Consider the following 20,096-nt stretch of genomic DNA (forward strand, 5'->3'; position numbering starts at 1 on the left):
TGGCCAACATGGTGAAACCCCATCTTTACTAAAAATACAAAAATTAGCCAGGCGTGGTGGCACGCTCCTGTAATCCCAGCTACTTGGGAGGCTGAGGCAGGAGAACTGCTTGAACTCGGGAGGCAGGGTTTGCAGTGAGCCGAGATCACACCACTGCACTCCAGCCTGGGTGAGAAGAGTGAAACTCCATGTTAAAAAAAAAAAAAAAAAAAAAAAGAGTCTAGATCAATTTCGAAGGCAAGGCAAACAGGATTTTCTAGATACTTGGATGTGGAGCATGAGAAAAAGAGGAATCAAGATCGATCCCAAGGCTTTCAATCTCATTTAACCCCAAGGCAGCCTCACAGAGTATTATCATTCTTAGGTTATAGATGAAGAAACAGAGATTCAGAGAGGATTGCCAACTTGCCCACGGTCACATAGGAATTGGTGGAGCTGGGATTTGAACCAGTTTCTGTTTGACTCCAGTGTCCGACCTCTGCCCTCTGTGGAGGTTGCCACCTCCCGGCATGTCCACAGCCTCACCCAGCCCGGGACAGGGCACGCCAGGCCCACACAGGGCACCAGTTCAGTCAGTGGCCACAGCACTCCATGACTGTCCAGCTTGTGACCTCACGGTCTTGGCCCAGCCCGCCATGGGATTCTCTCCCTGCTCATCACCTGTGTTGAGTAACCGTGTTTCCCTGCCTGCCTGCAAGCTCCCAGAAGGCATGACTGTAGCTGATTCATCGCTGTCCCTGGCATTGCCCGGCTGGAGCCTGGCATGTGGTGGCCTTCATTAAGGCAATCAGTATTTATTAAGCATCTATCTTGTGCTGGGCAATGCTGGGACGCAGCTCTGGGCCCCATCCCTCTGAAGTTGAAGTCCAGTGGGGGAGTCAGAGAGACCCATCCCCAGACAGTGATGGCCTAGAATGTGCAGGACTGGAACTAGCGGGGAGCCCAGAGTCCCCAACCCAGCCCGAGAAGGGGCCTGGGAGGATTTGGCAGAGGCGTTGAACTCATGGTCACCACCCTCACAGACTTAGCCTTGCGGGTGTAAACAGTCAATGAACAAGTTAACCAGTCAAGGAGAGAATTGCAGATAGAAGTAAAACGGGGACAGGGCAGGCAGCAACAGAGACTATTTTAGCTGGAGTCAGCAGGGAAGGCCTCTGAGGAGGGGACACCGAGGCTGAGACCTGAGGTTGAGAAGGTGCCAGCCTGGGATGAGCTGGGGAGAGGGCACACAGGGGGCATACAGCCAGCGGCCAGGCCCCGCAGTGAGAAAGAGCTGGCTGTGTTCCAGGAACGGCGAGGAGTCCTGCGTGACTTGGGCCAAGTGAGGGGTGGGTGGGAGGGAGAAACTGCGGAGGCAGAAACCGTGCCCCGTGATGGGGGAATAGATAGATCTCAGGTCATCCGGCAGGGCTGGGAGCCTGCAGGCCCTGGGGCAGCCGTCAGCCCTGGGGCCTTTGCCTGTGACTCGTGGAGTCTGATCACTTCCTTCACCTGCTCAGAACCTCCCCTGGCTCCACCCAAAGTCCTCACCATGGCCTGTAAGGCCCCGTACAAGTTGTCCCCACCACTGCCCTGTCCTCAAGCTTGTCTCCCTCTCACTCTCCCTGCTCCAGCCATAGTGGCCTCCTCGTGGATGCTCTAACAGGGCAAGCATGTTTCTTTGTTTTATTTTTCTCTTTTTAAAACTTTTTTATTTATATATATATTTTGAGACAGGATCTTGCTCTGTTGCCCAGGCTGGGGTGCAGTGGCGCTATCATGGCTCACTGCAGCCGCAACCTCCTGGGCTCAAGCCATCCTCCCGCCTCAGCCTCCTGAGCAGCTGGGACTACAGGCACACACCACCATGCCCAGCTAAATTTCATATTTTTGGTAGAGACAGGGTTTCGCTGCGTTGCCCAGGCTGGTCTCAAACTCCTGGGCTCAAGTGATCCACCTGCCTCGGCCTCCCAAAGTGCTGGGACTACAGATGTGAGTTACTGTACCCAGCCGGCCAGGCACATTTCTGTCTCAGGGCCTTTGCACTGGCTGTTCCTCTGCCTGGAATGCTCCTTCCCCACCTCCTTCAGATCAAATGCTGCCCTCTCAGTGAGATTCCCCCTGAAAATTGAAACTGCCCTCTTACCGTCCCTGCATTTTCTACTCACAAATCGCTATTTAACCAACTCATTTATCGTGATTTGTGTCCAACTCTCTGGTTAGGATGTCAGCTCTGTGAGGGCCGAGATCTCTGTCTCATTCACAGCTGTCTCTCCAGCACTGAGAACAGAGCCTGGCACATGGTAGATGCTCAATAAATTATGATTCAATAAATAAAAGAAGGGAAAGAAAGGAAGGAAAGAGGGAAGGAACTGGCAAGTCTGTGGCTCTTGCGGGTCATCTTCTGTCCTAGCTGGGAGACAAGAGTGTTAACACGTCTCCTCTTCCCAGATAAGACGGTGCCAGGCTGGGAAACTGAGGCATGAAGGGACTCTCCGTAGCAGTCCTGGAGCAGTGAAGCAGGAGCCAGGCTTCAGACCAACTCTCAGTGCCGGGCTCAGAAGAAAAAGCCCCTGACGCCACCTGCTGGTGAATAGTGTCATGATGGTTGTGCCCCCCTGGTGATGCCCTTGCCGGGTGGGCAGGAGAGGAGGAAGCCCAGGGGCATCCCCGGCAGATGTGCAGAGTCCATGGAGCCACAGCTTAAGCCTCTTGATTCCTGAAGCCCTGTGGGCACCTCTCCCGATCAGAGCTATGCAGGAGGGTGGGGCCCTGCCAGCAGAGACCTGCCCTGTGTCACTCTGTGCCCGCACACCTGCTCTCCCTCCACAGCCAGCCAGGACTCCCACCTCTGCAGGAGGGAACAGCTGCCCCAGCTCCACAGGGCTGCGTGCAGCCTGCATGGGGCCTCTGGAGGGCAGGGGAGTCAGGGCCCACCCAACTCCCCATCCAGGCCTGGGCAATTTCTGGTCACAGCAGCCAAGGCGGCAAAACGTAGGCTTCTGAAGGAGAGCTGCCACCGTCCCTAGAGGTACGTCCTCCGGCCAAACAGGGGTCTCACCACCCAGACATCATCTACGATCTTCCCATCCTGTGAGGGACAAAAACAGGGGCAGTAGTTAGAGCTGAAAGCCTGAACTCGGGGGCCAGATGGCCTGGGTTCCAATCCCCTCTCTGCCCTCTGATGGGCTGTACAACCCTGAGCAAGTGGCTAGACCTCTCTGGGCCTGTTTTCCTTATTTGAAAAGTGCTAGGGAGTGTAACAGTACCCACATCATAGATGTTGTGGGAGTTCAATGAGATAGTGTTTGTAAACAGAGCCCAGCATATGGAAATGGCCATGTAAGTGTGGGCTATTATTAGAGCACAGACTCTGGAGTCAGACAGCCCTTGCTTTATATATCCACTCTTTCTCTCTCTTCTTTTTTTTTTTTTTTTTTTTTGAGACAGAGTCTTGCTGTGTCACCCAGGCTGGAGTGCAGTGGCGTGATCTTGACTCACTGCAACCTCCGCTTCCCAGGCTCAAGCCATTCGCCTGCCTCAGCCTCCCGAGTAGCTGGGATTACAGGCATGCACCACCATGCCTGGCTAATTTTTGTATTTTTGTATTTTGTATTTTTACCAACATTTTCACCATGTTGGTCAGGCTGGTCTCGAACTCCTGACCTCAAGTGATCTGCCTGCCTCAGCCTTCTAAAGGCATGAGCCGCTGCGCCTGGCCAGCGCATCCACCCTCTAGGTGGCCTTAAGCATGTTGCTGGATCCTCTGAGTATAACTTCCATGTTCTATGCAATGCACAAAGTAATAGATGCCCAGAGTCATCGCAAGAACAGAGTGAGATCATGCACACAAAAGCCTGAGCCCGGGGCATGTGCCACTCGATAAATGGTAGCTACCAGATCCCAGCTCGGCCGTCCTCCAGCTGTGTGACCCTGGGAAAATTACTTCCCCTCCCTGAGCCTCAGTTCCCTCACCTATAAAATGGAGAGGAAATTCACTCCTATGGGATTGTTTTGGTGTATAAAGTGCTACTGCGGCCGGATGCGGTGGCTCACGCCTGTAATCCCAGCACTTTGGGAGGCTGAGGTGGGTGGATCACCTGAGGTCAGGAGTTCAAGACCAGCCTGGCTAACATGGCGAAACCCCATCTCTACTAAAAATACAAAAAATTAGCCAGGTGTGGTGGCACATGCCTGTAATCCCAGCTACTCGGGAGTCTGAGGCAGGAGAGTTGCATGAACCCGGGAGGTGGAGGTTGCAGTGAACTTAGATTGTACCACTGCACTCCAGCCTGGGCAACAGAGTGAAACTCTGTCTCAAAAATAAATAAATAAATAAAGTGCTACTAAATACAGAGCATCTAGGCAATGCCTGGTATGCAGTAGGTGCTCAATAAATCATAAATATTGTCATTATTTTAAAACTACAATGGCAAAAATAAATAAAGGTGAGCCATTATTATTTGGGTCCACCTAACCTTAAGCCACCTCTACCACATACTCATCTTATCGTTTTCCCCAACCTGTGTCCCATCCCTCATCTTTATCTTCCCCTGCCTCACGATGGTAAATATCTACAGAATTTACCAAGTTCCGCACTGTTCTAAGCATTTTATATATAATAAGTCCTTCAACCCCCATGTAGTCCTGTGAGGTGGAAACTGATCATCCCCTCTCACAGATGGGAAAACTGAGGCAAAGAAGTCAGATAAGTGGGCCCAGCGCAGTGGCTCACGCCTGTAATCCCAGCACTTTGGGAGGCCAAGGCGGGCAGATCACCTGATGTCAGGAGTTCGAGACCATTCTGGCCAACATAGTGAAAATTCTCTACTAAAAATACAAAAAATCAGCCGGGTGTGGTGGTGGGCGCCTGTGATCCCAGCTACTCGGGAGGCTGAGGTAGGAGAATTGCCTGAACCTGGGAGGTGGAGGTTGCAGTGAACCAAGATTGCGCCACTGCACACCAGCCTGGGTGACAGAATGAGACTCCATCTCAAAAAAAAAAAATTAGATGAGTGACTCAAGGTCACTCAGCTAGTAAGTAGCAGGAGCAGGTTTCTAGTTCTACAGTCCACATTTGTTCGTTTTTTTGTTTTGAGTTAGGGTCTCACTCTGTTGCCCAGGCTGGAGTACAGAGGCGAGATCATAGCTCACTGCAAACTCTAACTCCTGGGCTCAAGTGATCCTCCTGCCTCAGCCTCCCAAGTAGCTGGGACTACAGACATCTGCCACCACACTTGACTAATTTTCCTTTTTTTTTCTTCCAAGACAGAGTCTCACTCTGTCTCCCAGGCTGGAGGGCAGTGGCACCATCTCGGCTCACTGCAACCTCCATTTCCCAGATTTAAGTGATTCTCCTGCGTCAACCTCCCTTACAGCTGGGATTACAGGTACCCGCCACCATGGCCAGCTAATTTTTGTATTTTTAGTAGAGACAGGGTTTCACCATGTTGGTCAGGCTGGTCTCTAACTCCTGACTTCAAGTGATGTGTCCACCTCAGCCTCCCAAAGTGCTGGCATTTCAGGTATGAATCACTGCACCTGGCCTAATTTTTTTTTTTTTTTTTTTGAGACAGAGTCTCGCTCAGTCGCCCAGGCTGGAGTGGTGTGATCTCGGCTCACTGCAAGCTCCGCCTCCCGGGTTCACGCCATTCTCCTGCCTCAGCCTCCTGAGTAGCTGGGACTATAGGCGCCCGCCACCATGCCTGGCTAGTTTTTTTTTTTGTATTTTTAGTAGAGAAGGGGTTTCACCATGTTAGCCAGGATGGTCTTGATCTCCTGACCTTGTGATCCACCTGCCTCGGCCTCCCAAAGTGCTGGGATTACAGGCGTGAGCCACCGCGCCTGGCCAATTTTTGTATATTTTTGTAGAGACTAGGTCTCACCATGATACCCAGGCTGGTCTTGAACTCCTGGACTCAAGCGATCCTCATGCCTTAGCCCCACCAAATTGCAGGTGTTGCAGGCATGAGCCACTGCGCCTGGCCGAGTCTGTGTTTTTAACAGCTCACTTGCCTGGCGGGGCCTGGCTGTACAGTCAGGTGACTTGGGCCTGCCCCTCACTGACCTGGTCGTCCGACACCTGCTGGATGTGGATGTGGGTCCCGTTGAGGATGTGCATCCGCGTGTACCCGTACTCCTTCACACGCACGGCACTCCAGGGCCTCGGGAAGACAGCAAAGGGCGTCAGCCGCTCCTCACAGCCCTGGGGCGGGGAGAACTGATCAGACCCAGAGCAGGTGGAGGACCCGCAGAAATGACCTGCCAGCCCAGGACCCTGCTGCCCTCAAGGAAGACAGTGAAGACTTGGCCACCATAGAGGCTGGGCGCAGTGGCTCATGCCTGTAATTCCAGCACTTTAGGAGGCCAAGAAGGGCAGATCACCTGAGGTCAGGGGTCAGAGACCAGCCTGGCCAACATGGTGAAACCCCGTCTCTACTAAAAATACAAAAATTAGCCTGGTGTGATGGTGGGTGCCTGTACTCCCACCTACTTGGGAAGCTGAGGCAGGATAATTGCTTGAACCCAGGAGGTGGAGGTTGCAGTGAGCTGAGATTGTGCCACTGCATTCCAGCCTGGGAGACAGAGTGACACCGTCTCAAACAAAAACAAAAACGAAAAGACTTGGCCACAATAATACTCACAATTGAACAATTTGTCCCAGGCAGGCTTCCCTTGCTCCGGGTCTCTGACTTCTAGAAAAGTACATGGCTGTGTAAGGCTGCCCAGTACAGCATTACAGTGAAAGCCCTGAACTGGAAGCCATCCCAACGCCCATCAGGGAGTCAGTTAAATACATTATAGCATAGCCATCGCAAAGCAGGGAAGCGGGGTGTTACAGAAAGATGGCCAAGATGTGTGTGAAGGAGAAAAAGCAATTTGAAGAACAGAGAAATCACTGGATCTGAAGCCTGGCTGCACAGTAGACCCTCCAAGAAAGCTTTTTAAAACACTAGTGCCTGGGGAAACAGAATGCTCGTGCTTGCAGCAGAAAAGCCAGGCATGAGGAGAAGAGAGGATGCTGGGGTGAGGAAAATCAGCATTTTGCACCCAGCATTGTAGTACTGGATTGAAGCAAGGATCATGAATGGATGATAAAACTAGCAGGAAAAGTTTGAGACATAACAGGACATTTGCATAGTCTCAAAGTATCTCTCCAGGAGATGATTGTTAATTACAAAGGAAAAAAGAGAATCACTTTATGGTAGAGAGGGCTGGCAGACACCTCCCTAACCAAGTGATCGAAGTGAGCATCATCAGTAATGAGACCCATCCATACCACACCTTCAGCTGAGAAATAAGAGGCTCAAAGAGGTTAAAAAGACATCGTGCAGCCGAGCGCAGTGGCTCACGCCTGTAATTCCAGCACTCTGGGAGGCTGAGGCGGGCAGATAGCTTGAGCCCAGGAGTTCAAGACCAGCCTGGGCGACATGGCGAAACCCCGTCAATACAAAAATAAGCTGGGCGTGGTGGTGCATGCCTGTAATCCCAGCTACTGAGGAGGCTGAGGTGGGAGAATCGCTTGAGCCTGGGAGATCCAGGCTGTAGTGAGCCGAGATTGTAACACTGTACTCCAGCCTTGGGGACAGAGCGAGATTCTAACTCAAAAAAGACACCATGTGCCTCCTTGCAGGATGTATTGGGAAGAACACAGTATCTGTTCTGTGTATTCTTAGCAAAGATGCACAACTTCTATCTAATCATGAGCAGACATCAAACAAACCCAAAGGAAATTCCACAAAACAACTCGCTGTGCTTTTCAAAATTGTCAAGGTCATGAAAAATGAAGAAAGAGTAGAGAATGTTTCTGATGAAAGGAATGAAAGAGACGCCGGGCGTGGTGGCTCACGCCTGTAATCCCAGCCCCTTGGGAGGCCGAGGCGGGCAGATCACGAGGTCAGGAAGTTCGAGACCAGCATGGCAACATGGTGAAACCCCCGTCTCTACTAAAAATACAATAATTAGCCAGGCGTGGTGACGTAGGCCTGTAATCCTAGCTACTCAAGAGGCTGAGGTGGGAGAATCGCTTGAACCCAGGAGGCAGAGGTTGCGGTGAGCCAAGATCTCGCCACTGGACTCCATCCTGGGCAACATAGTGAGACTCCATCTGAAAAAAAAAAAAAAGAAGAAGAAGAAGAAAGGAATGAAAGACACAAGACACCTAAATACAGATACTGGGCCAGGGTTAAAAAAAAAAAAAAATCTTTGCTTTGATTTAAAAGACACCAAGGGGACAATTAACTAAACTTTAATAAGGTCTGTAGAGTAGATAATAGTATATTATCAATGTTAACTACTTGAATTTGATAATTATACTGTGATGATATAAGAATTTTTTTTTTTTTTTAGGAAATACAGAGAAAGTGGTAAAGGGGCATCATGTCTGCAGCTTGCTCTTGATTAGACCTGAAAATAAGACTAAAATGGAGAGAGAAAGAGATTAAAACAAACATGTTTAGCCAGGCACAGTGGCTGACACCTGGAATCCCAGCACTTTGGGAGGCCAAAGCAGGAGGACTGCTTGAGGCCAGGAGTTCAAGACAAGCCTGGGCAATATAGCAAGATACTGTCTCTACAAAAAGTAAAAAATACATTTAAAAAAAGTAGCCAGGCATGCCTGTAGTTCCAGTTACTCAAGAGGCTGAGGCAGGAGAATGGTTTGAGCCCAGGAGTTGGAGGTTGCAGTGAGCTATGATCGAGCCAGTGCACTCCAGCCTGGGTGACAGAGCTAGACCCTGTCTCTATTTTTTTCTTTAAAAATATGGTTAAGCTGGGCACGGTGGCTCACGCCTGTAATCCCAGCACTTTGGGAGGCTGAGGTGGGCGGATCACCTGAGGTCAGGAGTTTGAGACCAGCTTGACCAATATGGAGAAACCTCGTCTCTACTAAAAATACAAAATTAGCAGGGGTGGTGGCACATGCCTGTAATCCCAGCTACTTGGGAGGCTGAGGCAGGAGAATTGCTTGAACCTGGGAAGCAGAGTTTGCAGTGAGCTGAGATCACGCCAATTGCACTCCAGCCTAGGCAACAATAGTGAAACTCTGTCTCAAAATAAATAAATAAATAAATAAATAAATAAATAAATAAATGTGGTTAAATGTTCATATTTGGGAAATCTTGGTGAAGTGGATATGGAAAGTCCTTGTATTGTTAGCGCAACTTTTCTGTTGGTCTGAAATAATTTCAATTTATTTTTTATTTTTTATTTTTGAGACAGAGTTTTGCTCTTGTTGCCCAGGCTGGAGTGCAATGGCACAATCTTGGCTCACTGCAACCTCCGCCTCCCGGGTTCAAGCGATTCTCCTGCCTTAGCCTCCTGAGTAGCTGGGATTACAGGTGCCCGCCACCATGCCCAGCTAATTTTTTGTGTTTTTAGTAGAGATGGGGTTTTGCCATGTTGGGCAGGCTGGTCTCCAACTCCTAACCTCGGGTGATCTGCCCGCCTCAGCTTCCCAAGTGTTGGGATTACAGGCGTAAGCCACCACGCCCGGCCTCAAATTTCTTAATTAAAGAAAAAAGCCAATTTGTGCTGATAAAATCAGAATAGCAATCACCCATGGGCAGAGCCTGGCTGCCAAGGGCCGTGAGAAGCCATCTGGTGCTGACAGCATTCTATTTCGTGCTCCACGTGGCAGCTACTCCGGGAGATCAATGCCAGGGATTCTGGTATTTTGTCCGGGGTCAGGCCCAAGCACTGGACTTTTAAAAGCTCCATAGGTAATTCTGATGTGCACCAAGTTTGAGAAGCACTAGGGCATGACCCACGATCTAAGTGTTTTTTTTTTTTTAAGTAAGCAATACAGTAACATGTCTCTATCTAAACAATTACTCCTTTGCATATGCAAGGAACATTGTAAAATGCCTCAAGAGAGTCACCAACCGAGAGTGGGGCAATGTGTGGTGTGAGTGGCTTCTGTTCACCTCCTGCCCTCTGTAACTGTTTGAATTTTTATTACAAGTGATTCTTATTTATATATATATATAATTATAATAATTATTATTATTTTACCAGAAACAGGGTTTTGTCATGTTGCCCAGGCTGGTCTCGAACTCCTAGACTCAAGAAATCCACCCACCTCAGCCTCCCAAAGTGCTGGCATTACAGGCATGAGCCACCGTACCCAGCCTCACTTTGCTCTTAATCATTTGCAAGAAGCGGCTTTGGAAGGCCGAGCTGGGGGATCACTTAAGCCCAGGAATTCAAGACCAGCCTGGGCAACATAGTGAGACTGTCTCTATCAAAAACATTTTTGTTTTTCAGATGGGGTCTTGCTCTGAACCCAGGTTAGAGTGCAGTAGCGCAATCTCAGCTCACTGCAGCTTCGACTTCTTGGGCTCAAATGATCCTCCCACTTTGGCCTCCCAAGTAGCTGGGACTACAGGTGTGCACCACCATGCATGGCTAAATTTTGTATTTTTTGATAGAGATGGGGTTTCACCATGTTGCTCAGACTGGTCTCAAACTCCTGACCTCAAGTGACCTGCCTGCCTCAGCCTCCCAAAGTGTTGGGATTATAAGCATGAGCCACTGCGTGTGGCCAAAATTTTTAAAATTAAATTAAAAAATTAAAAAACTAAGTCTCGCTCCATGGAGAAGGGGTAGATTCTTAGGCTGAGCAAAAGAAAACACATGATGATCCTGGAATGTTTTGAAGTGCCAGAGAATAAGGAGGGGATGAGTGGAAAGGAGACAGGAGCCCACTGATGGCCAGAGCCGGCACAACTTAAACATCCAGATAAATAACAGTCATGTTGGATAATAACCCGCAGAGTAAAATAAATTACCCATGAGTTCACATGGACATAAATAAACAATTAACCAACTGAACAAATGTGGCAGAAGACACAAGTCAGCCTTACAGGAGGATCTCAATTCATAAATCTTTGGAAGAGTGAGGGTGACAGAAAATCCCCATTAGAATGGCACAGTAAGGCCGGGAGCAGTGGCTCTCGTCTGTAATCCCAGCACTTTGGGAGGCCGAGGTGGGCCAATCACCCGAGGTCAGGAGTTCGAGACCAGCCTCGCCAACGTGGTGAAACCTCATCTGTACTAAAAATATAAAACTTAACTGGGCATGGGGGTGGGCACCTGTATTCCCAGCTACTTGAGAGGCTGAGGCAGGACAATTGCTTGATCCCGGGACGTGGAGGTTGTAGTGAACCGAGATCGCACCACTGCACTCCAGCCTGGGCGACAAGAGTGGAAAAAAAAAAAAAAGAAAGAAAGAAAGAGAGAGAGAGAGAAAGGAAGGAAGGAAGGAAGGAAGGAAGGAAGGAAGGAAGGAAGGAAGGAAGGAAGGAAGGAAGACCTCACTGGAACAGCTTAGTAATAACTGTTACAGGCAGGGTCCACTAATGGGTTCTAAAATAAGAGGGTGAAAGTTTGAGGAGAAACGGGACATTTGGGCCAGGCACACCTGTAATCCCAGCACTTTGGGAGGCCAAGGCAGGCAGATCACTTGAGGTCAGGAGTTTGAGACCAGCCTGGCCAACATGGTGAAATCCCATCTCTACCAAAGGTACAAAAATTAGCCGGAAACCTCTTGAACCAGGAGGCAGAGGTTGCAGTGAGCTGAGATCATGCCACTGCACTCCAGCCTGGGCAACAGAGCGAGACTCCGTTTCAAAACAAAAAAAGAGAAAAAAAAAAGAAACAGGACATTTGCATGGTCTAAAAGGATCTCCCCCAAGATAGTTTTTTGTTGTTGTTGTTTAGAGATGCGATCTTGCTTTGTCACCCAGGCTAGAGTACATTGGTGTGATCATAACTCATTGTAGCCTCGAACTCCTGGGATCAAGCAATCGTCCTGCCTCAACCTCCCAAAGTACTGTGATTACAGGAATTAACCACCACACCTAGCCACCCAGTATCTTTGTGTGTGTGTGTGTGTGTGTGTGTGTGTGTGTGAAAGGGTCTCATTTTGTTGCCCAGGCTGGAGTGCAATGGCGAGATCTCAGCTCACTACAGCCTTGACCTCCTGCACTCAATCAATCCTCCTGACTCATCCTTTTGAATAGCTAAAATTACAAGCAAGCACCACCTCGCCCAGCTAATTTCTTTTTAAATTTTTTTTTTTTGTACAGATGAGGTTTTGCTGTATTTGCCAGGCTGGTCTCCAACCCCTGGCCTCAAGTGATCCTCCAGCCTCGGCCTCCCAAAGTGCTAGGATGACAGGCATGAGTCATTGTGCCCGGACCCCCATGATAGTTATTAATTAAAAAGGGAACTATAGTAACTTTATGGTGGAGGAACTCCCAACCTCTGCCACTTATTTGACCTGTGACTTTGAGCAAGTGTTTTCCTGTCTGTGCCTGTTCCTGCATCCGTCCAACGGACATGCTGCTAGGAGTTCCTGACCTTAGGGCTGAGGGTTAAGTGATATCCACTGTGTAAAGCACCCAGCACTCAGGCTGGAACAAAGTCAGCCCTCCATAGATAGGAAGAGAGAGAGAAGGCAAAGGCACCCTTCCCCCTGCTCACGGCAGATCCTGTGATGATGTGGACAGGCCCTCGAGGGTTGGTGTAGGGCATCTCTCGGCTGCCATTAAATACCTGGGGAAGGGAACAACGTTGGGTGGCAGGCAGTCACACGAGGCCATGCCGGAGGCATCTGACCACCCTGACCCCAGCTGTGTGGGCGTCCAGCCCTTCATGTGCCTCACCTGGTAGTTGTAAATTGGCCACAGTCGTTCATACGAGTGCTCATGAGCCCACAGCTGCAGATCCACCCCTGAGACAGAGCAAGCGGCGATCAGACCTCTGAACTGGGGAGAGGTGGAGTGTGGGGCATAGGTCCTGAGGGTCACTCACCATATTTGTAGAAAAGATCCTCCAACCCGTACAGCTTGCCTTGGAGGCCTTTGCGGACCTGGGCAGGGTGAATGAGCGTGTGAGGGTGACGCAGACTGACGCCCACCTGGCTCTCAGCACCTCCCCACTGTCTCCCAGGGAGGGACCTCACCTTGCTTTCATGTCGTGTGCAGTCGTCCAGATCTGCGTTGGAGCAGTACATGGGCCGGTGCCCCATGGTGATGATCCACGGCCGGGCTGCCCGGTTCTTATTGGCTTTCTAAGGAGAAGGGCCCAGGATGAGGGGCTAGGAGTCGGGGGCGGAGGGGGAGGTGGGGCCGGCCAGGGGACTACAGGGGACCTCCACCCAAGTTACCTGGAGGTCACTCTCCAGCCAGCGAAACTGCCTCTGTACCAGGTGGCGGCCATAATGGAGAAAGAAATAGACCTCGGTGGAGAAGGAGATGATGTGGGCGGGACCCAGATCCCAGCTGGAGGAGTGAAAGGGCAGGGGTCAGGAACGAGGCTCCCCTGCATCTCCCGTCCTTCAGGGGAGAGGGCCAGTCCCCCAGCACCCCCACATTACCTGTACCACAGGCCCTCATTATCCCCCGGCATGCTGAAGCGAGCCTTGTAGTTAGAGAAGTTGCTGGAATAAAGGAAGTACAAGGGATGGAGGTGAGGGACTGAATTTCAGAGCCCTATTCCTATACCGCGCCACTGTCAGGCCCTGAGTCCAGCTTCCAGCCCACTCTCATCTCCTCTTGCTACCACAATTGAAATGTTGCAGCATGAGAGACTCAAGGGAGACACTAAGAAAAATGGGACCATTTCCATCGATCCAGCCCTCGCCAACCGCCACCGCCCTCGGTCCTCACTAGCGTTCTTCGTGATTCCCAGGGCATGTCATGTACGGCAGGCTGGCAGCCACGGGTTCAATGAGCCTCATGAACCTATCCCCAACACGGGCGTTGTCCTGATCCATGTTGTAGGCAAAGTCTCCTGGGGGAGGGGGCGGAAGGAGGGTGAGACCCAGGCCCAGCTCTGCTTTCACTGGAATTGAGAGAGCCAGGTATGGTGACTCACGCCTGTTAATCCCAGCACTTTGGGAGGCTGAGGCAAGAGCATCAGCCCAGGAATTCAAAACCAGCTTCCCAAAGTGCTGGAATTACAGGTGTGAGCCACTGTGCCGGGCCAAGATGGGTACTTTTTTTTTTTTTTTTTTTGAGACAGAGTCTCCCTCTGCTGCCCAGGCTGGAGTGCAGTGGTGCCATCTTGGCTCACTGCAATCTCTGCCTCCTGGGTTCAAGCGATTCTCCTGCCTCAGCCTCCCAAGTACCTGGGATTACAGACACGTGCCACCACACCTGGCTAATTTTTGTAGTTTTAGTAGAGATGGGGTTTCACCATGTTGGCCAGGCTGGTCTCGAACTCCTGACCTCAAGTGATCCACCCACCTTGGCCTCACAAAGTGCTGGAATTACAGGCATGAGCCACCGCGCCCGGCCCAAGATGAGTATAATTATTATTATTCCCATTTCAGATGGGGAAACTGAGGCCCCAGTTCACACAGCTGGCTAGTGAAGATGTAGAAGTAAAACCTAGGGAGCCTGATTCCAGAGTCTGCACTTTGAAGCACACAATCCCCAATCCCCATTACCTGTCTCATTCCCTTCCCCCTCTTAAATAACAGCAGCAGCAATAATAATAATAACCAGCACAAGGACACCGAAGTGCACCTGCAGCCTGCGAGGCAAAGTGAACTCACGTAGTCATCACAACAGTCCTGCGAACTCGGAACCAGCTTTCTCTCTAATCAAAATATACGGGGGGAAACCCCTGCTCCTGGCAAGAGCGCCAGAGTTGGGATTTTAACCTAGGCAGGCTGGTTGGCCACAGACACCATCTCCGTAGCCAGTCTCATCCCCTGTCCCTTCAGAGACACACTGGCCCCAGCCCTGTCCCCTCCATGGTCCTGGCACCGCCCCCGACTCGCGCTCCCCCCACCATCCCTGCGCGCGCCCCCCACCATCCCTGCGCGCCCCCCCCTCCACCATCCCTCCGCGCGCCCCTGCGGATGCCTCACCCACATGGAGAACGGCGTCATACATTCCCTGCTGGGTGTCCCTGCGCAGCCGCGGGAGGGCCTTCGGGTTGTCAGCCCCCAGGTCCCCAAACACAGCCAGACGGGGACTCCAGTGGGCCCCATTCTTGAAGGCCCTGAAGCGGAACCGACGGCTCCAGCCCTGCGCACTGCCACAGCGATAAACTGAATGGGAGAGGAAAAGGTCGCAGTCAGCTGGGGCGCCCCGGGACCCTCCCTCCAACCCCATCCTTCCCCGACTGGTGGAGGGGAGGAGATGGGGGGACTGGTGGGGGTGGGGGCTGGCCCATGCCTCTTCCATCTGCCTTCCCCGGCACCTTCCGTTTTCATCCTGGGGTCTCATACAACAGGCTTGCAGATAGGCAGAGGAGTTACCAGCTCAGCCTGAGCCACCGGCCAGTGGTAGCTTCTAGTCTGCATCTCACTCCTCTTCCCATTCCTCAACAGCTCAGCCTGGGACCCCTCTCACCATACTGAACCCCCGGCAGCAGCTTGCGAAGCGTGACTCGGTGTATGTAGAGCTTCCGCCGGAGAATGCCCCCGTCCACAAAGAGGACGAAGGTGCCCTGGGCGCGGAGGGGCAGGGGCCCCGACGGCTGCAACCCGAATTGCACTTCAGAGCGGGTTGGGACCCATGTGGTCCAGGTTACAGTCATGGAGCCTGGCTCACCTGGGGAGAAAGGGACAGAGGGTAGACCGGGAGTGAGGCCTGGGCAGGGTGGGAGGGATGTGCAGAAAAAGTGAGGGGCGTTGACCACTGTTGAACAGTTAGTGGTTAAGGACACAGGTTCTGGAACTGCCCAAGTTCAATCCCAGCTCTGCCATTTCTTTTTTCTTTTTTTTTTGAGTTGGGGTCTCACTCTGCTGCCCAGGCTGGAGTACAGTGGTGCAATCTCAACTTACTGCAACCTCTGCCGCCTCCCAGGTTCAAGCGATTCTCCTGCCTCAGCCTCCTGAGTAGCTGGGATTACAAGCATGTGCCACCACGCCTGGCTAATTTTTACATTTTTAGTAGAGATGTAGTTTTGCCATGTTGGCCAGGCTGGTCTTGAACTCCTGACCTCAGGTGATCCACCCACCTTAGCCTCCCAAAGTCCTGGGATTACAGGCATGAGCCAGCTCTGCCATTTCTAAGCTGAGCTTTCCTGGGGCACATCACTTAACCTCTCTGAGCCTCAGTTTTCCTGTCTGTAAAATGGAAAAATAATAGTCTCTGCCCTATATGGTTGTTATGAAGCTTAGATGAATAAATATAAGTAAAGCACGTGAAACAGTACCTAGTATACTTAGGGTTATATGGGGGGAATGAGTATTATTATTAATATCATTATTTACTGTGTGCAGGTCTTGTGCCAACTATTGTACACACATGATATCATTTAAGGGTTGCCAGCTTGGGTGTCTAGAGGCCAAGACTGTAGACCCTGCCCTATCTCAAAGGGGCAGCCATCAGTCAGATCTGGCGATAGCCACAAAGCAAGCAGGAAACAGGCCCGGTACCAGCAAAGCTATTGACTTTTTTTTTTTTTTCTCAGAGATAGGGTCTCGCTCTATTGCCCAGGCTGGAAGTGCAGTGGTGCCATCTTAGCTCACTGCAGCCTTGGCCTCCTGGGCTCAAGTGATCCTCCTGCCTCAGCCTCCCAAGTAGCTGGGACCACAGGCACATGCCACCATGCCCAGCTAATTTTTTTTTTTTTTTGAGGAGGAGTCTTGCCCTATTGGCCCAGGCTGAAATGCAATGGCGCAATCTCGGCTCACTGCAACCTCGGTGAGATGGTTTGGCTCTGTGTCCCCGTCCAAATCTCATCTTGAATTGTACTCCCATTATTCCCACGTGTTGTGGGAGGGACCAGTGGGAGACTGTTTGAATCAAGGGGGCAGTTTCCCCCATACTGTTCTCATGGTAGTGAATAAGTCTCACGAGATCTGATGAGTTTATCAGGGGTTTCCACTTTTGCTTCTTCCTCATTTTCTCTTGCCACCGCCATGTCAGAAATGCTTTTCACCAGCCAGGTGTAGCGGCTCACGCCTGTAAAGCCAGCACTTTGGGAGGCCGAGGCGGGCAGATCACGAGGTCAGGAGATCGAGACCATCCTGGCCAACATGGTGAAACCCCATCTCTACTAAGAATACAAAAATTAGCTGAGCATGGTGGCATGCGCCTGTAGTCCCAGCTACTTGGGAGGCTGAGGCAGGAGAATCACTTTAACCCGGGAGACGGAGGTTGCCATGATCCAAGAGCACGCCACTGCATTCCAGCCTGGCGACAGAGCAAGACTCTGTCTGTCTCAAAAAAAGAAAGAAAGAAAAAAGAAATGGCTTTCACCTTCTGCCACGATTCTAAGGCCTCCCCAGCCATGTGGAACTGTAAGTCCAATTAAACCTCTTTTTCTTCCCAGTCTTGGGTATGTCTTTATCAGCAGCATGAAAATGGACTAATACAGTAAGTTGGTACCAGTAGAGTGGGGTGTTGCTGAAAAGATACCTGAAAATGTGGAAGCGGCTTTGGAACTGGGTAACAGACAGAAGTTGGAACAGTTTAGAGGGCTCAGAAGAAGACAGGAAAATGTGGGAAAATTTGGAACTTCCTAGAGACTCGTTGAATGGCTTTGACAAAAATACTGATAATGATATGGACAATGAAATCCAGGCAGAGGTGCTCTCAGGTGGAGATGAGGAACTTGTTGGGAACTGGAGCAAAGGTGACTCTTGTTATCTTTTAGCAAAGGGACTGGTGGATTTTGCCCATGCCCTGGAGATTACTGGAACTTTGAACTTGAGAGAGATGATTTAGGGTATCTGGTGGAAGAAATTTCTAAGCAGCAAAGCATTCAAGATGTGCTGTTAAAGACATTCAGTTTTAAAAGGGAAGCAGAGCATAAAAGTTCAGAAAATTTGCAGCCTGATGATGGGATAGAAAATAAAATCCCATTTTCTGAGGAGAAATTCAAACTGGCTGCAGATATTTGCATAAGTAATGAGGAGATGAATGTTCATCCCCAAGACGATGGGGAAAATATCTCCAGGGCATGTCAGAGACCCTTGCAGCAGCCCCTCCCATCACAGACCCGGAGGTCTAGGAGGAAAAAATGGTTTCATGGGCAAGGCCCAGGGTCCCTGTGCTGTGTGCAGTCTAGGGACTTGGTGTCCTGCATTCTAGCTGCTCCAGCTGTGGCTATAAGGGGCCAACATAGAGCTCGGGCCGTGGCTTCAGAGGGTGCAATCCCCAAGCCTTGGCAGCTTCCACATGGTTTTGAGCCTGCAGGTGTGCAGAAGTCAAGAATTGGGGTTTGGGAACCTCTGCCTAGATTTCAGAAGATCTATGGAAACGCCTGAATGCCCAGGCAGAAGTAGGGGCGGGGCTCTCATGGAGAACCTCTGCTAGGGCAGTGCAGAAGGGAAATGTGGGGCTGGAGCCCCCACACAGAGTCCCTACTGGGGTACCACCTAGTGGAGCTGTGAAAAGAGGGCCACCATCCTCCAGACTCCAGAATTGTAGATCCACTGACAGCTTGCACTGTGTTCCTGGAAAAGCTGCAGACACTCAATGCCAGCCTGTGAGAGCAGCCAGGAGGGAGGCTGTACCCTGCAAAGCCACAGGGGCAGAGCTGCCCAAGACCATGGGAACCCACCTGTTGCATCAGCATGACCTGCATGTGAGGCCTGGAGTCAAAGGAGATCATTTTGGAGCTTTAAAATTTGACTGCCCTGCTGGATTTTGGACTTGCATGGGCCCTGTAACACCTTTGTTTTGGCCAATTTCTCTCATTTGGAATAGCTGTATTTACCCAATACCTGTACCCCCATTGTATCTAGGAAGTAACTAGCTTGCTTTTGATTTTACAGGCTCATAGGTGGAAGGGTCTTGACTTGCCTCAGATGAGACTTTGGACTGTGGACTTTTGGGTTAATGCTGAAATGAGTTAAGACCTTGGGGGACTGTTGGGAAGGCATGATTGGTTTTGAAATGTGAGGATATGAGATTTGGAGGGGCCAGAGGCAAAATGATATGGTTTGGCTCTGTGTCCCCACCCAGATCTCATCTTGAATTGTACACCCATAATTCCCACATGTTGTGAGAGGGACGCGGAGGGAGATCATTTGAATCATGGGGGCAGTTCTTGTGGTAGTGAATAAGTCTCATGAGATCCGATGGTTTTATCAGGGATTTCTGCTTCTGCTTCTTCCTCATTTTTTCTTGCCGCCACCATGTAAGAAGTGCCTTTCGCCTCCTGTCCTAATTCTCAGGCCTCCCCAGCCATGTGGAACTGTAAGTCCAATTAAACCTGTTGTTCTTCCCAGTCTCAGGTATGTCTTTATCAACAGCATCAAAACTAATATACCCTGCCTCCTGGGTTCAAGTGATCCTCCCGCCTCAGCCTCCTGAGTAGCTCGGACCACAGGCATGCACTAGCATGCCCAGCTGATTTTTAATTTTTTTTCATAGAGATGGGATCTTGCCATGTTGCCCAGGCTGGTCTTGAACTCCTGGACTTGAGCAACCCTCCCTCCTCGGTCTCCCAAAGTGCTGGGATTACAGGCGTGAACATGTGCCCGGCTTTTCTATTGACTTCTAGAACACATCTTTTTTTTTTTTTTTTTTTTTTTTCTGAGACTAAGTCTTGCTCTGTCACCCAAGCTGGAGTGCAGTGACGCAATCTTGGCTCACTGCAACCTCCACCTCCTGGGTTGAAGTGATTCTCGTGCCTCAGCCTCCTGAGTAGCTGGGATTACAGGTGCGTGCCACCACGCCCGGCTAATTTTTGTAGTTTTAGTAGAGACATGGTTTCACCATGTTGGCCAGGCTAGCCTCGAAATCCTGACCTCGTGATCTGCCCACCTCGGCCTCCCGAAGTGCTGAGATTGGCACTTTGGGTGAGCCACCACACCCAGCCTACAACATATCTTTACACAGTGGTTTTTATATCCCAGGAGCATATATAGATAGATGTGAAAATCCAGATTTTGAAGTGATAGCTTCAAATTCTTAAATGTTAGCACCCAAGTCAAGGTTTTAAAAATACCGTGTGGTGTAGCGTAATGTTAAGAGTTCTTCCTCCAGCCATACAAAAATGCATGTGCCCAGGGTTATTTATGGCAGTACTCTTTGTAATTGCAAAATACGGGAAAGAACCTGAATGCCCATACTTAGGAGAGTGACTCAATAACATCCATACAATGGTGTAAAAAAGATTGAGGACAAGTTCCAAGAACTGCTATG

At 50.5% G+C, this 20,096-nt stretch overlaps 1 protein-coding gene across 4 annotated transcripts in view; it reads right to left on the reverse strand.

Moving 5' to 3' along the window:
- Positions 1 to 1,293: 1,293 nt before the first annotated feature.
- The window catches only part of ACP7 (acid phosphatase 7, tartrate resistant (putative)), a 29,542-nt gene continuing 10,739 nt past the window's right edge, over positions 1,294 to 20,096 (reverse strand). For 3 of the 4 annotated variants that reach the window (XM_055250551.2, XM_055250550.2, XM_055250552.2), the window contains 11 exons: positions 15,345 to 15,545; positions 14,858 to 15,040; positions 13,650 to 13,773; positions 13,358 to 13,420; positions 13,148 to 13,262; positions 12,944 to 13,051; positions 12,793 to 12,850; positions 12,645 to 12,712; positions 12,463 to 12,534; positions 6,047 to 6,184; positions 1,294 to 3,070 (listed from right to left, as the gene is read on the reverse strand). In XM_055250551.2, the coding sequence (XP_055106526.2) occupies positions 3,005 to 3,070; positions 6,047 to 6,184; positions 12,463 to 12,534; positions 12,645 to 12,712; positions 12,793 to 12,850; positions 12,944 to 13,051; positions 13,148 to 13,262; positions 13,358 to 13,420; positions 13,650 to 13,773; positions 14,858 to 15,040; positions 15,345 to 15,545 (1,196 nt within the window). In that variant the 3' untranslated portion in view covers positions 1,294 to 3,004. Of the gene's footprint in view, positions 3,071 to 6,046; positions 6,185 to 12,462; positions 12,535 to 12,644; positions 12,713 to 12,792; positions 12,851 to 12,943; positions 13,052 to 13,147; positions 13,263 to 13,357; positions 13,421 to 13,649; positions 13,774 to 14,857; positions 15,041 to 15,344; positions 15,546 to 20,096 lie in introns of those variants that run through there. The other variant, XM_063621199.1, reaches the window with a different exon arrangement.

The sequence above is a fragment of the Symphalangus syndactylus genome, chromosome 17 (genome assembly GCF_028878055.3).
Source record: "Symphalangus syndactylus isolate Jambi chromosome 17, NHGRI_mSymSyn1-v2.1_pri, whole genome shotgun sequence".
Classification (NCBI taxonomy): Eukaryota; Metazoa; Chordata; class Mammalia; order Primates; family Hylobatidae; genus Symphalangus; species Symphalangus syndactylus.